The following is a 12,621-nucleotide window of genomic DNA, read 5'->3' on the forward strand; positions in this document are numbered from 1 at the left end:
TATTTTTTTTAATTTTTTAATTTTATTTTTACTTTTTTTTTGAAATTTTAAAATATATTTTCTTTGTACATTATTTATGTTTTATTTCTCTACCTTTACTTTATGTTATTCCATGAAATTGCTTATATTTTATTTAATATTTATTTTATTATTTTATTTTTTGAAATTACACCTCCTAATATTAGAAATAATGAGTCATTAACAAACTTGGTATCTAATAAGTGATGCAATTAAAGTGGAATTTCGTTGTGAATGTGGTTATAAACTTATTATGTCTCCCAATCTTAAGCTGTATTGGAACCTATTATTATTATGTTGGAATTAGACATATGTTAAACTATTTTTAATTATTATATTTTAAAATTGTGTTATATTCATGGTTCCAATTTGCTTGTTTTAGTAGTATTGGCTCATATTGCATGTTGTTCATTTGAATAACGTTATGACATTATATTTATAAATATTAATTTATTTTATCAAACATGAATTCCATGATATTTTACAAAACATATGTTTTTAGTTTTTGTAAGTAACTAAATTAAATACTATTTATTTAGAATATATATAATAATTATTTTTACAATATTAGTTATAAATATATGATTACTAATTAATGTATATTCACGAAAAATATACATCTTAAATACAAAATATAATATCATTTATACTTTAAAAATTTATAGGCATATATTTATTATATTAACTTATAAGTTTTGATAATTACTTCATTTAAATTTTTATCTAATTGTGTAATTATACTTGTGCAACCAAATAGTAAATTTGTAATTACACTGTAATTACACTATGACAAATAAATAGGTCGTCATAATTACACAACTATGTAATTACTAGGCTGATAGTAATTACACCAATTCCAATTACCTGGTGGCTTTCCAAACAGACCTAAAGGAAACTTCACTGTTTCAGGAGTTCAGGTCATACATAGTATAAAACACCCTCTGCCAATTCACTGCCTCCTCTAACAGCGAAGACATGATGGATACAGATTTTTGTCGTTCAAGTACACCATTCCGTTAACTAGAAAAAATCCCATTTGTTTCTTACACTACCTTTTAGGAGTACTCATTTTGGGCGTCTCCTAAAACTAGTGTCCCTACCCATTAACAGTCTTTTTCCAATAAGGGAAATGTTGAAATCTTTGTCCAGTTAGTTTATGTTCTTGGAATCTTTGTACAGTCTAGTTTTTTACAGTAAACATTTTGGAATCAAGACCTACAATATAGTTGCAATGTTAATACTATCCTTGGTTCAATTTAAGGACCAGGGGAAACAAAAGCAGGACTTTGTGAATTCTTAGAAAGCTAGTATTAAACCCCTTCTTCATTTTGTTGATACAGTGGAAAATGTATTGGAAAACATAATTTCTATCCTATGTGTTCCATTCCTAATGATTTAAAGGGAAGGGAAGAAGGGAAAACTAGTTTGTTCTAAGACAGTTTTAATAGTGACTTGTACGGCTAACGAACAAATCAGCACTTAAATTTTATGAAACTTCTAACTGGGGGCAAATGAGTTTTGCCAATCGAAATTCAGAAGTCTGGGAAATTCGTGATCACCTTAGTGCAGCATTCAAATATTCAACGTTGTAGATTTTTTACCTTATGACCAAAATTCACTAAAAAGAGAAAGATAGGAGGTGAAAAAAAAATGCAGAAAAATAGCAAATTTATTATGAAGTGCAAGCAAATATTTAGAGTGTCCAATACAATTTTTTCAAGTTAAAAAAGAAGTGGAAACGCTATGAAAAGCAGGACAATAAAGAGAAAAAAGAAGAAGATACAAGTGATTAGGCAAGGGTGACCATTTTAAATAGTTAAATATTACATGAAAGATAAAAGAATATCATCGTGAGAAGAAGTAAAAAATTACAAAACAAGTGCAAAAGATATAACATCTCTTATTCCCGCAGCTGTCCTCGCAACTCTCTTCTGTACATCCATTATGTTTTACAAAATAGTCAAGAAATGTGAAAGCTACAAAAACAAACCTAAGAATATTTACCCTCGTGATACAACAAGAACACGGAGTTTGCTTATCAACTATTGGAAGTGTTAACAAAGTTACTTTTTTCATATTTTGTATATTTAAAAAGTTATTTAACTATCGGAAATAAAGTACTCCAATAAAATTACTTTCTTTAACAAAAAAATGACTTTACTATTGTTATATCACTTCAAATATACTCTTAATGAAAAGTGTATTTTCATTTATAATTTAAGGACCAAATTTGTTCCTTTTTTATAAAGATTAAGGACTCTTTTTGTTCAAAGACATAAATGAAGGACAAAATTGTAAAAAAACAGAATTATCTGAGTTTTTTTTTCTTTCTTCCTCAAAAGCCAAAACCCCAGAGGGACATCCTCGTCGTTCTTCTGTTCTCCGACGATTAGGGTGCGGAAATAATCAGCAAAACATCTTCTTTGCCTAATTGTGCTCCATTTGACTTCAACTTCTTGAGTATGTCCTTTGGCCTGCTGTAATTCGAGGATTCTCTGTAGGCTTGTTGCAAAAATTAGCAGAATAAAGATATTAATTGCACTCAAAATTGCGAGTTGATTCTTTTTCATAAACCATATGATCCGAATACATCAACGATGGACTCGATAATTCGAACTCTACCTCCACCCTCGTCGCTGTCACCGTCAGTCGTTTCTTTCCTCAACGCCAAACTCAACACAAGAGAAGACCTTGATCAGGCCCCGGGTCTTGTTTCGGAGCTCCGAAGTCAGTGTCATGCCCTCGATCAAAGCCTTTCGGATCTCAACACGCAGCTCCGGAACTATCTCATCAACTACGCCTCCCATTCGGATCGAACTGGTGCTCTTCTCCGTGATATAAATTCCAAATTGGGAGATCTTCAGTCTGCTTCTTGCTCTGCAGCTTCTTCATCAGGTATAAACTGCATTTTGTACATACACTTGCCAGTTATAATCCTTATATGTATTAACTTATAGAAATCCGTGATTTTTGAAATCTTTGCGAAGATGGAGGATCGGGGAAGGTACTGGGGGAGGAGCTACCGGCTTTGGCTAAGGAGGTTGCTAGGGTTGACACAGTGCGAACGTATGCAGGTGAGTTCACATGGCAAAATTATCTTTTCTAATCTCTATGTTTTCTTTCGGCTTGAACTTTTCCTTTTTTAGTTTTGTCAGTTATTTAGAACGAGGGAAAAAGATAGATAAGAAGGTATCCAGAAGATACAATGAATAAGTAAATTCAGAGTTCAGTAAGGAAGAAATATATTGCAATCTGTTGTGAAATGAAGTAACAATGTCAGTTTTGGTTCTTTTGTCTAATTAGGCTTACAGTCACCAAATTTTACCACATACTAAATGACTGATTCAAGACCTTTTTGCGATCTTCTATTTCTAGGCTATGATCAGAGTAAAACGAGCTTATGTTACCAAATCTCTATGCGTTATTGCTGTGACAAAAACACTGAGACACATTTAATATAGCGGAGTATTAAGTGGTCTGTTGAGTGCCAAAGGGCAAAAAAATGTGTAAGGCAATTTCATATTGGTCTCATTGTAGGGAAAAGAAAAGCACCTTTGAATTCAAGGCAAATACTTGGACATAGGTCTGTTAAAAACTAAATGCTAGCAACTCTTTACGTTGCAGAAGATCTATAAAGAAGCTTTATTTGGTGTTTATGTGTGAGAACAGCGAGATATTGCTCATGTTTGTTTCAAGTTTCTACATCGTCCTTCCTAAAGGGGATATAGGAGAACTTCTTTGGAATATGTGAGTTATTTTTGTTGTTCCTTCTACGCTTGGAGAGTTTTCTGCTGTCTAAATTAGAGGGTTTTGGTTAAAAGATAAAGCTCTGTTAGCCATATTATTTCTTATTGAGTTTTTTGTGAACCTAGTTGCAAATTGCAAGTTTTTAGTGGATTCATTCATGGTCCCAAGATGAAAAGCTTACATTCAAATATGAAATGGAGGACATCTTCAAGTTTAGCACATATATTTTGGTCGGTCAAGTTTCACTCATATCTTAAATTAAACAGTATTTAGAAAAGCTCCCGCATTTAAACTCTAGTTCCATTGATATACAATGCATCCAGCTAATTGAGGTTGACATATATTTAGTGGCATTTTGAACGTTTAACTTTTTCTTGCGGAGACAATTAACATTGTGACCTTTGTTGCCATATGCCGAATGGGCCTTGGATTCCTTGTAAGCTTTTCTTGTTTTTGTAATTTATTGAGTTCCTTTTTGTTTATGTTGTGCAATCTGTTCCTTCATAGAGGTGGGAATTCGGTTAGATGGATGTAACAATCTTACTGAATTTAGCATGATGGAAATTGTAGAGGAGCTCTAGTATTAGGGAACCAAAATTATTGGAATTAAAATTGGCCCGAAAAGAGATACATATTTAGTGAGGATTCATATGCCGATCCCAACTAGTGTGAGATTAGGGCGTAGTTATTGTTGATTTGGGGCGAACTTTCCTTTCAGAGACATGGTTACTTATAGATCATGGGGGCAACCCATCCATGTTTGTTTGTCTCTTATCTGCATCATCATCAATATCAGTTGTTTTGAGCCTAATAGTCTAATACATGGTGATGATCTATTACTCCATTTTGATTTGGAAATATTTCATTCTAACCACCGTATCCATTGTAATTTCCAGAGACAGCACTGAAGCTTGATACTTTGGTTGGTGACATTGAAGATGCGGTCTCCTCCGCCGTGAAGAGAACTTTGAGGAGAGAACCATCTACAAAAAGTTCAGAAGTTAGTGTCCTCTTGGAATGGAAGTAAAATTTCTGTGGCCATTCTGTTTATATCCTTCTCTAATTTTTTATGTTTTTCAGGAGATGCGAGGCCGTGCTATCAGAACACTGAAGTTAACTGAAGACACACTAAGATTCGTAGCAAAAACATATCCTCAGTGGACACGTCTTGTGTTAGCAGTTGATCATAGAGTTGATCGCTCTCTAGCCATTTTAAGACCTCAGGCCATTGCAGATCACAGATCCCTTCTCACTTCCCTTGGCTGGCCGCCACCTCTGTCCACTTTAAATTCCTCGGGCACAGAGTCAAAGCAGTCAGCTGATGTCCAGAACCCACTTTTCACAATGAAAGGGGACCTTAAACAACTATATTGTGAAAGTTTTCTAGCATTGTGCAGTCTACAGGAACTGCAGCGCCAAAGAAAATATCGCCAACTTGAGGGACAGAATCGAGAAATTGCTTTGCACCAGCCACTTTGGGCCATTGAAGAGCTTGTCAATCCTATATCAATTGCATCTCAGCACCACTTCTCCAAGTGGGTTGATAAGCCTGAGTACATCTTTGCCCTTGTATACAAGGTGACCCGAGATTATGTTGATTCTATGGATGAGTTGCTGCAGCCACTGGTTGATGAAGCAATGCTGTCGGGTTACAGTTGCAGAGAAGAATGGATCTCAGCTATGGTTACTTCTTTATCGACGTACTTGGCCAAAGAAATATTTCCAGTGTATGTTAGTCAGCTGGATGAAGAGAGCACAAGCGGAACACAATCACAGGCTAGGATATCCTGGCTCCATCTTATAGATCTGATGATAGCATTTGATAAGCGAATCCAGTCTCTTGCTTCACACTCGGGTATCTTGCTTTCTTTGCAGGAAGATGGAAAACTAGAGAAACTTTCATCATTTTCGGTGTTCTGTGACAGGCCTGATTGGCTTGACTTGTGGGCTGATATAGAGCTTACTGATGCATTTGATAAATTGAAACCTGAGATTGAGAATGAAAGAAGTTGGTCGATGGAAGTTCATGGAGTTGCTGTTCTATCAGCCCAAGAAGACAACAAGTCTCCAGCGATTGCTGGTGCATTTCATCAGCGGTTATCGGCTGTTATTGATCGTTGTCGATCACTGCCTAGCATAACGTTGAGATCAAGATTTTTGAAATTGACAGGTCCACCAATTATACACAAGTTTTTGGGTAGTCTGCTTTTCAGGTGCCAAGAAGCCGAAGGATTAACTGCCTTGACAGATGATGATGCTTTGATGAAAGTTGCAAAGTCTGTAAATGCTGCACGCTATTTTGAGTCTATTTTAAATGAATGGTGTGAGGATATCTTCTTTCTTGAGATGGGGCTGAACCAGGTTACTCAATTGGACACATCTACTGATGGAAATGACTTTTGTTCAGAGGAATCATCTGGCAATGGAATTCTTTATGAAGAAATTAAGAAGCTGGAAGAATTTAGAACTGGCTGGGTCGAGAAGTTGTCTGTGGTAGTTTTGAGGGGATTCGGTGTTTGCTGCCGAGATTATCTAAAGAACAAGAAGCAATGGCAGGAAAAAGGTGAAGAAGGGTGGATGGTATCCCAATCTTTTGTTGGGGCACTAGATTATCTGCAAGGAAAGATGTCAGTACTTGAAAAAGCTTTGAATAGAATGGACTTTGTTGGGGTCTGGAGAAGTTTGGCCCCTGGGCTGGACAAATTGATTTTTAATGGTATTTTAATGACCAACGCTAAATTTTCTGACGGAGGAGTTGAGAGGCTTAGCAATGATTTAACAGTTTTATTCGGGGTGTTCGGAGCTTGGTGTTTAAGACCTGAGGGTTTCTTCCCCAAGCTGAGTGAAGGTCTAAAGATATTGAAAATGGGAAAGAAGCAGCTCCAGAATTGTTTGGCGGGAGGTGAAATATGGTTGAAAGAGAACGGGATAAGGCATTTGACAGCAATCGAGTCAGAAAAAGTAGCAAAGAATAGGATATAAATCTTGTTCCCTGTATAAGCTCTAGTTTTTGAAGTATTGCAGGAGAGGTTTACCAAATTTAGCACAGAATCATGGGAAGGAGTGCTCGGTTTTGATGTAGTCATTCTCACAGTTATAGTTATGCTCACATTTTCTTCAGTGAACTGTATTTTAAAGGAAGAATTATATTTCAGCAGCAAAATCGCAGGGAAAGGAACTGTTTATTGCTACGAACTTTGTATCATCCTGATGAACTTTCTTTCTTGGAAAATATATTCTTTTTTGACCACCTTTTAGACAGCAAAACAACGGTCACTTTGCTTCTTTTGACAGCAAAACATTAAAACTTTTGGGGAACTTAAATAAAATCGCGAAAAATTTATAAATGGCCAGTTTTATGTCTGGTCAATCAAATTTAGCCACATAATCAAAGGTCAACGATATTTAGCCGGTAAGTTAGAACGGTAACAATTTGTTGACTAAAATACTCCTATTTTGTTTATTAAATTTACGCGACTTACCTCATATTCTTCTTTAGCATAATCTTGCGGCGTCAATCTGCAAATCGAAGTAAGCTCTCTCAATTATTTTTTCGATTATTTGAATTTCTGTAGTTTGATTTTCTTCTACGATCACAGATTTAATTGTGATACTCTATGATTCTTCTCTTTGTAATTCAAACCAGAAAATTCAAAGTATCAGTAAAATAATTGAGTGAATTAAGTTTTTAAATTATTCTTGTGATTCTTCGAATTTTCTGGTTTAATTTTAATGCTTTAATTTGTGTTAATGTCTAATTTTCTCAATGCGTTAATCTGTGCTTAATTGTATTATATATCTTCTTTTCTGTAATTTAGATCGTAACTAATAAAATCTACATTGTTCAAAACTACAAAAAATAATATAAAATTCCGCAAAACATAACGCCAGCATAATTTGCTGGACGTTTCTAAATTAATATCTAAAGCTGAGATACTTCCAGTTTATTATACTGGAAATATCTCATAAAATGGTTTTACAGTGATTGATTCTAAAAATGAACAAAACACAAGTATAATACGCCGTAGCTCTTTGTATTAGTATGCAAAACTCATAAAACTCCAATGTATTATACTGGAAGTATCTTTCATTCAAACTACTATAAAAAATTACTAAAAAAATGGTATAGAAAAAAATACCAGTATAAAATACTGCACTTTTCTTAATTTAATATATAAAACTCAAAAATTTCCAGTAGATTATATTGAAAATATCTGTAATTCAGACCAGTAGATTATATTGTGAATAAAATGCTAAATTTTTATATCGTGCAGAATATAAATCGTGCAGAACATAATATAAAATCGTGCAGAACATAATGCCAGTATAATTTGCTGGACCTTTCTAAATTAATATCTAAAGCTGAGAAACTTCCAGCTTATTATACTGGAAGTATCTCATAAAATAGTTTTACAGTGGTTGATTCCAAAAATTAAGAAAACACAAGTATAATACGCTGGAGCTTTTTGTATTAATATGTAAAACTCATAAAACTCCAACGTATTATACAGGAAGTATCTTTGGTACAAAAGATAACGCCAGTATAAAAAACTCAAATTCTTCCAGCTTATTATACTGGAAGTATCTGTGATTCAAATAAGAAGAATACATCTAAATTTTTAAGATTCCCATAATTTCTTGATTAAAATGATAGACTTTTATGATTATATATGTGAAATCAATAAAGTCTGCAGCATAAAATGGTACAAAATATAACGCCAGTATAATATGCTAGAGATTTTTGAATAAATATCAAAATCTCAGATTCTTCCAGCTTCTTATACTGGAATTATCTTTGATTCAAATAAGAACACACATTCACATAATTTCTTGAAAAAAAAACACAAGTATAATATACTGGAGCTTTATGAATTAATATGAAAAAGTCATAAAACTCCAATGTATTATACTGGAAGTATCCAAACTACTATAAAAAATTATAAATAAAATGGTATAGAACAAATCTGGACGCTTGTTAATTTAATATGTAAAACTTAGACAATTCCAGTATATTATACTTGAAGTATCTGTGACTCAAACCTAAAGTGTTGAATAATAAGCTAAAATTTTATGATTACATATTTGAATGATACAAACTCTGCAACATATAATACTGGGAGGGATCTTTAATTAAACACCAGAAAAATAATGAATACGTCATGACCCAAAATCCACTAAGGGTCGTGATGGCACCGGCCACTGCTGTCAGGCAAGACAACCAAAATACTTGTTTAAGTTCTCGTTTTAAATTTTTTGAAAAACTATGGTTTTTCCTTCAATTTTACTAGTAAAAGACAATCCTTACAATGTAAATAAAAGAATGTTTGGAAGTAAATACAAGATACCCAATAATCATCCCAGAACCCGGTGTCACAAGTGCATGAGCATTTACTAAGAAGGAAATAAAATACAGTAACTGTCCGGAATACAAAGTGGATAGATATGAAAATACAGTACAATACTCTGAAGGGGACTCTGCTGGCTGCGAGTCATCTCGAGAAGTGCAACTCACCTAAGTCTCCATATCAACCATATTGCTACGCCCATTAGGCCGCTAAAGATGCATGTGCCCGTGCAACAAAAATGTACAACAAGTGTAGTATGAGTACGAAAACAACATGTACCCAACGAGTATCCTGTCTAATCTTGAAGAAGTAGAGACGAGAGGTCGACTTCGACACTTACTAGTGGTCTAATGATGATATAGTGAAAATGTGAGGGGATCATGGATTTTATAAAAACAAACAATTATAATTCATGAAGCCAAATAGCAGGTAAAACAACTTCCCAAATAATAATGGATTTCCAAAGACTTGCTTTTCGTTATCTTTATCAATTTATCTCCGGCCAGGAAAGACAAATATCAACATTTATAAATCTCAAACAGCAATACAAGCATGCGGATATCATTCCGAGGTCGTACGACCCGATCCAATATAAATGTAAAATGTGCACTGTCGAGGGTCGAACAACGGAAACCATAGATTCATCTATTACCCCGCTCGTGAATCATACATGCGATGCGATCAAATATAAATAAACAATCACCCTGCTCGCGAATCATACATGCTACACAGGTACACATAGAAACACGTATTCAAACAGTCCATCAGGACATTCATCAAGGAGACAATTATTCAAGGAAGTGTCAATTTCTATTTTACAAGTCAAAAAAATAAAGTTAACTCTTTTAGAAAATCATTTATCACTTCGATGCAATTAAAGCAATTTAAACTGTCAATAAAGTTACAATTATTACAAGTAAAGCATGCTTTTGGGTCCTAGACTACCCGGACTTAAGAATAATAGTAGCTACGCACGGACTCTCGTCACTTCGTGCATATGTAGCCCCCACAAATAAAAGCACATATCCAATTAATTCACCTATGGGGACAATTCCCTCTTACAAGGTTAGAAAGGAGACTCACCTCGCTCCGAAATCCAATAACCGGCTTCCAAGCCCCTTCTAACGACTCAAACCAATGCCCCAACGGTCCAAAACTAGCCAAATAACGGGAAAACCAATGAAAATACACCCTAATACTCATAACAATTCAATTTATATAAAATCCCAACTTTGCTCGAAAAGTTGGCAAAATGCCCTCGGGCCCACGTGTCCGGATTCCGAAATTTTTAGAAGATAAAGTTTACCCACAACCTCACGAACTCAAATATATAATTGGCTCTCAATTTCATGTCCAAAATCGTGGTCAAAATCCAACAATACAAATTTCCTATATTTTCTTCAAAATCCCAAAATTTCTACTAATTCACATGATTTTTCATGTTAAAATTTAGATATAATCCAAGTAATTAAATTGCAATAGGTGGGAATCACCTACCTTGACATGGATGATGAAAATGAAGCTCCAAAATCGCTCCTAGGTCGGCTCCCATGGAGGAAATAAGATGAAATAAGCCAAACCCATTTCTTTACACTTATACACTGCCCGGACGACTCTTCTTCGCGTTCGCGAGACCCCCATCGCGTTCGCGAAGAAGAAAATTCCCAAAAACCATTTTCCAAACTCTTCTCAGACAGCCTCTAGTATAATGGCCATAACTTTTTTTTTACACAAATTCAAATGCTAAATGGTTTAAATTTCTGAAAACTAGATACAAAGGGTTACAACTTTTATTTTTGGATCATCTCCAAATTCCTTATAGATTGTGAGATATGAGCTTCCGAAGTCAGACCTGCATAACAGAGATTTTCTTCTTCGCGAACGCGAGAACATCTTCTCGAACGCGAAGAAGAAAATCCCCGAAGCCCAATCCTACTTCGCGAACGCGAGAGCATCCTCGGAACGCGAAGAACAACACCAGACACCAGCACCAACTATAGCAAAACAACCCGAAATGATCCGAAACCACCCCGAAACGCACCCGAGGCCCCCGGGACCCCATCCAATTACACCAACCAGTCCCATAACATAACACGGACCTGCTCTAGGCCTCAAATCACATCAAACAACAACGAAATCATGAATCGCACTCCAATTCAAGCTTAATGAACTTTAAAATTTCAAACTTCTACATTCGATGTCGAAACCTATCAAATCACGTCTGATTGACCTCAAATTTTGCACACAAGTCATATTTGACATTACAGACCTACTTCAACTTCCGAAATTAGATTCCGACTTTGATATCAAAAAGTCCACTTCCGGTCAAACTCCTCAAAACCTTCAAATTTCTATCTTTAGCTAAATGACTTCAAAATAACCCACGGACCTCCGAATTCACTTCCGATCACGCTCCCAACACCAGAATCACCATACGGAGCTATTCCCAGACTCGGAATCCCAAACAAACATTGTTAACACTTAAATGCGCTTCAACCCAAACTTATAAAATTCTTCCAAAAATGCTAACTTCCAAAATAAGTGTTGAAACGTTCCCTGGTCTTCCAAAAACCCGATTTGGACATACGCCCAAGTCCGAAATCATCATACAAACCTGGTGGAACCTTCGAATCCCGATTCTGAGGTCGGTTTACTCAAAAATCCAATCTTAGTCAATTCTTTCAACTTAAAGCTTTCGAAATAAGAATTCTCTTTCCAAATCAACTCCGAACTTCCAGAAATTCAATTCCGACCATGCGTACAAGTCATAATACTTGAAGTGAAGCTACTCACGGCCTCAAACTACTGAACAACGCGCTAGAGCTCAAAATGACCGGTCGGGTCGTTACAAAATAAAATGGTTCAAAAGATAACCTCAGTATAATAAGCTGGAATTTGCTTAATTAATATCAAAAACTCAGATAATTCCAGCTTATTATACTGGAGTTATATTTTTTTTTGCACCCCAGACCCTACTTGTGGGATTTTACTGGGTTGTTGTTGTTTTTATATTTTTAGCAGTATAACTTCTAAATATCTAATTATTTGGGTTCATTAAATACAAGATGCATACAAATTTCTTGCTTATCGCTTTCGATGGCAAATGGACAGCAGATTACAAGTACTTAGATCATAAAACGAAGCTTCTCCTTATAAGTGATGGGACTTCATTTGAAGAATTCATGAGTAAAATTTTTCAAGTTATTGCGTTCGACAACAACAAGTTTGAAGCAAAAGTATGACTTAATATCAATCTAGGTACTGCTAAGGGAATACAGGTGATAAAAGATGAAGATCTTTCCTCGTGTATGGTGCTTTTAAAAAATGATCCATACTATAAAGGTTCCAAATTTGTTGTTGAAATATCAGAAATACCAGATCAACAACCAGAAGGTAATGCAATAATGGAGATTGATAATCAACAATTATTGCACAGAACCACATATGTTCCGGAAGAGCAACTGATCCTGATATCTCAAATAGCAGAAGAGCAGAAGATGCCAATTTATGA

The 12,621-nt window shown here is 35.0% G+C and overlaps 1 protein-coding gene across 1 annotated transcript; it reads left to right on the forward strand.

Moving 5' to 3' along the window:
* Positions 1-2,354: 2,354 nt before the first annotated feature.
* On the forward strand, positions 2,355-7,015 carry LOC104218363 (RINT1-like protein MAG2). The gene is made up of 4 exons (XM_009768840.2): positions 2,355-2,913; positions 3,006-3,092; positions 4,662-4,765; positions 4,846-7,015. The coding sequence occupies exons 1-4, from the start codon at positions 2,616-2,618 to the stop codon at positions 6,745-6,747; spliced, it is 2,391 nt and encodes a 796-aa protein (XP_009767142.1). The 5' UTR covers positions 2,355-2,615; the 3' UTR covers positions 6,748-7,015.
* The last annotated feature ends 5,606 nt before the right edge of the window (positions 7,016-12,621 follow it).

Source organism: Nicotiana sylvestris, chromosome 3 (genome assembly GCF_000393655.2).
Source record: "Nicotiana sylvestris chromosome 3, ASM39365v2, whole genome shotgun sequence".
NCBI lineage: Eukaryota > Viridiplantae > Streptophyta > Magnoliopsida > Solanales > Solanaceae > Nicotiana > Nicotiana sylvestris.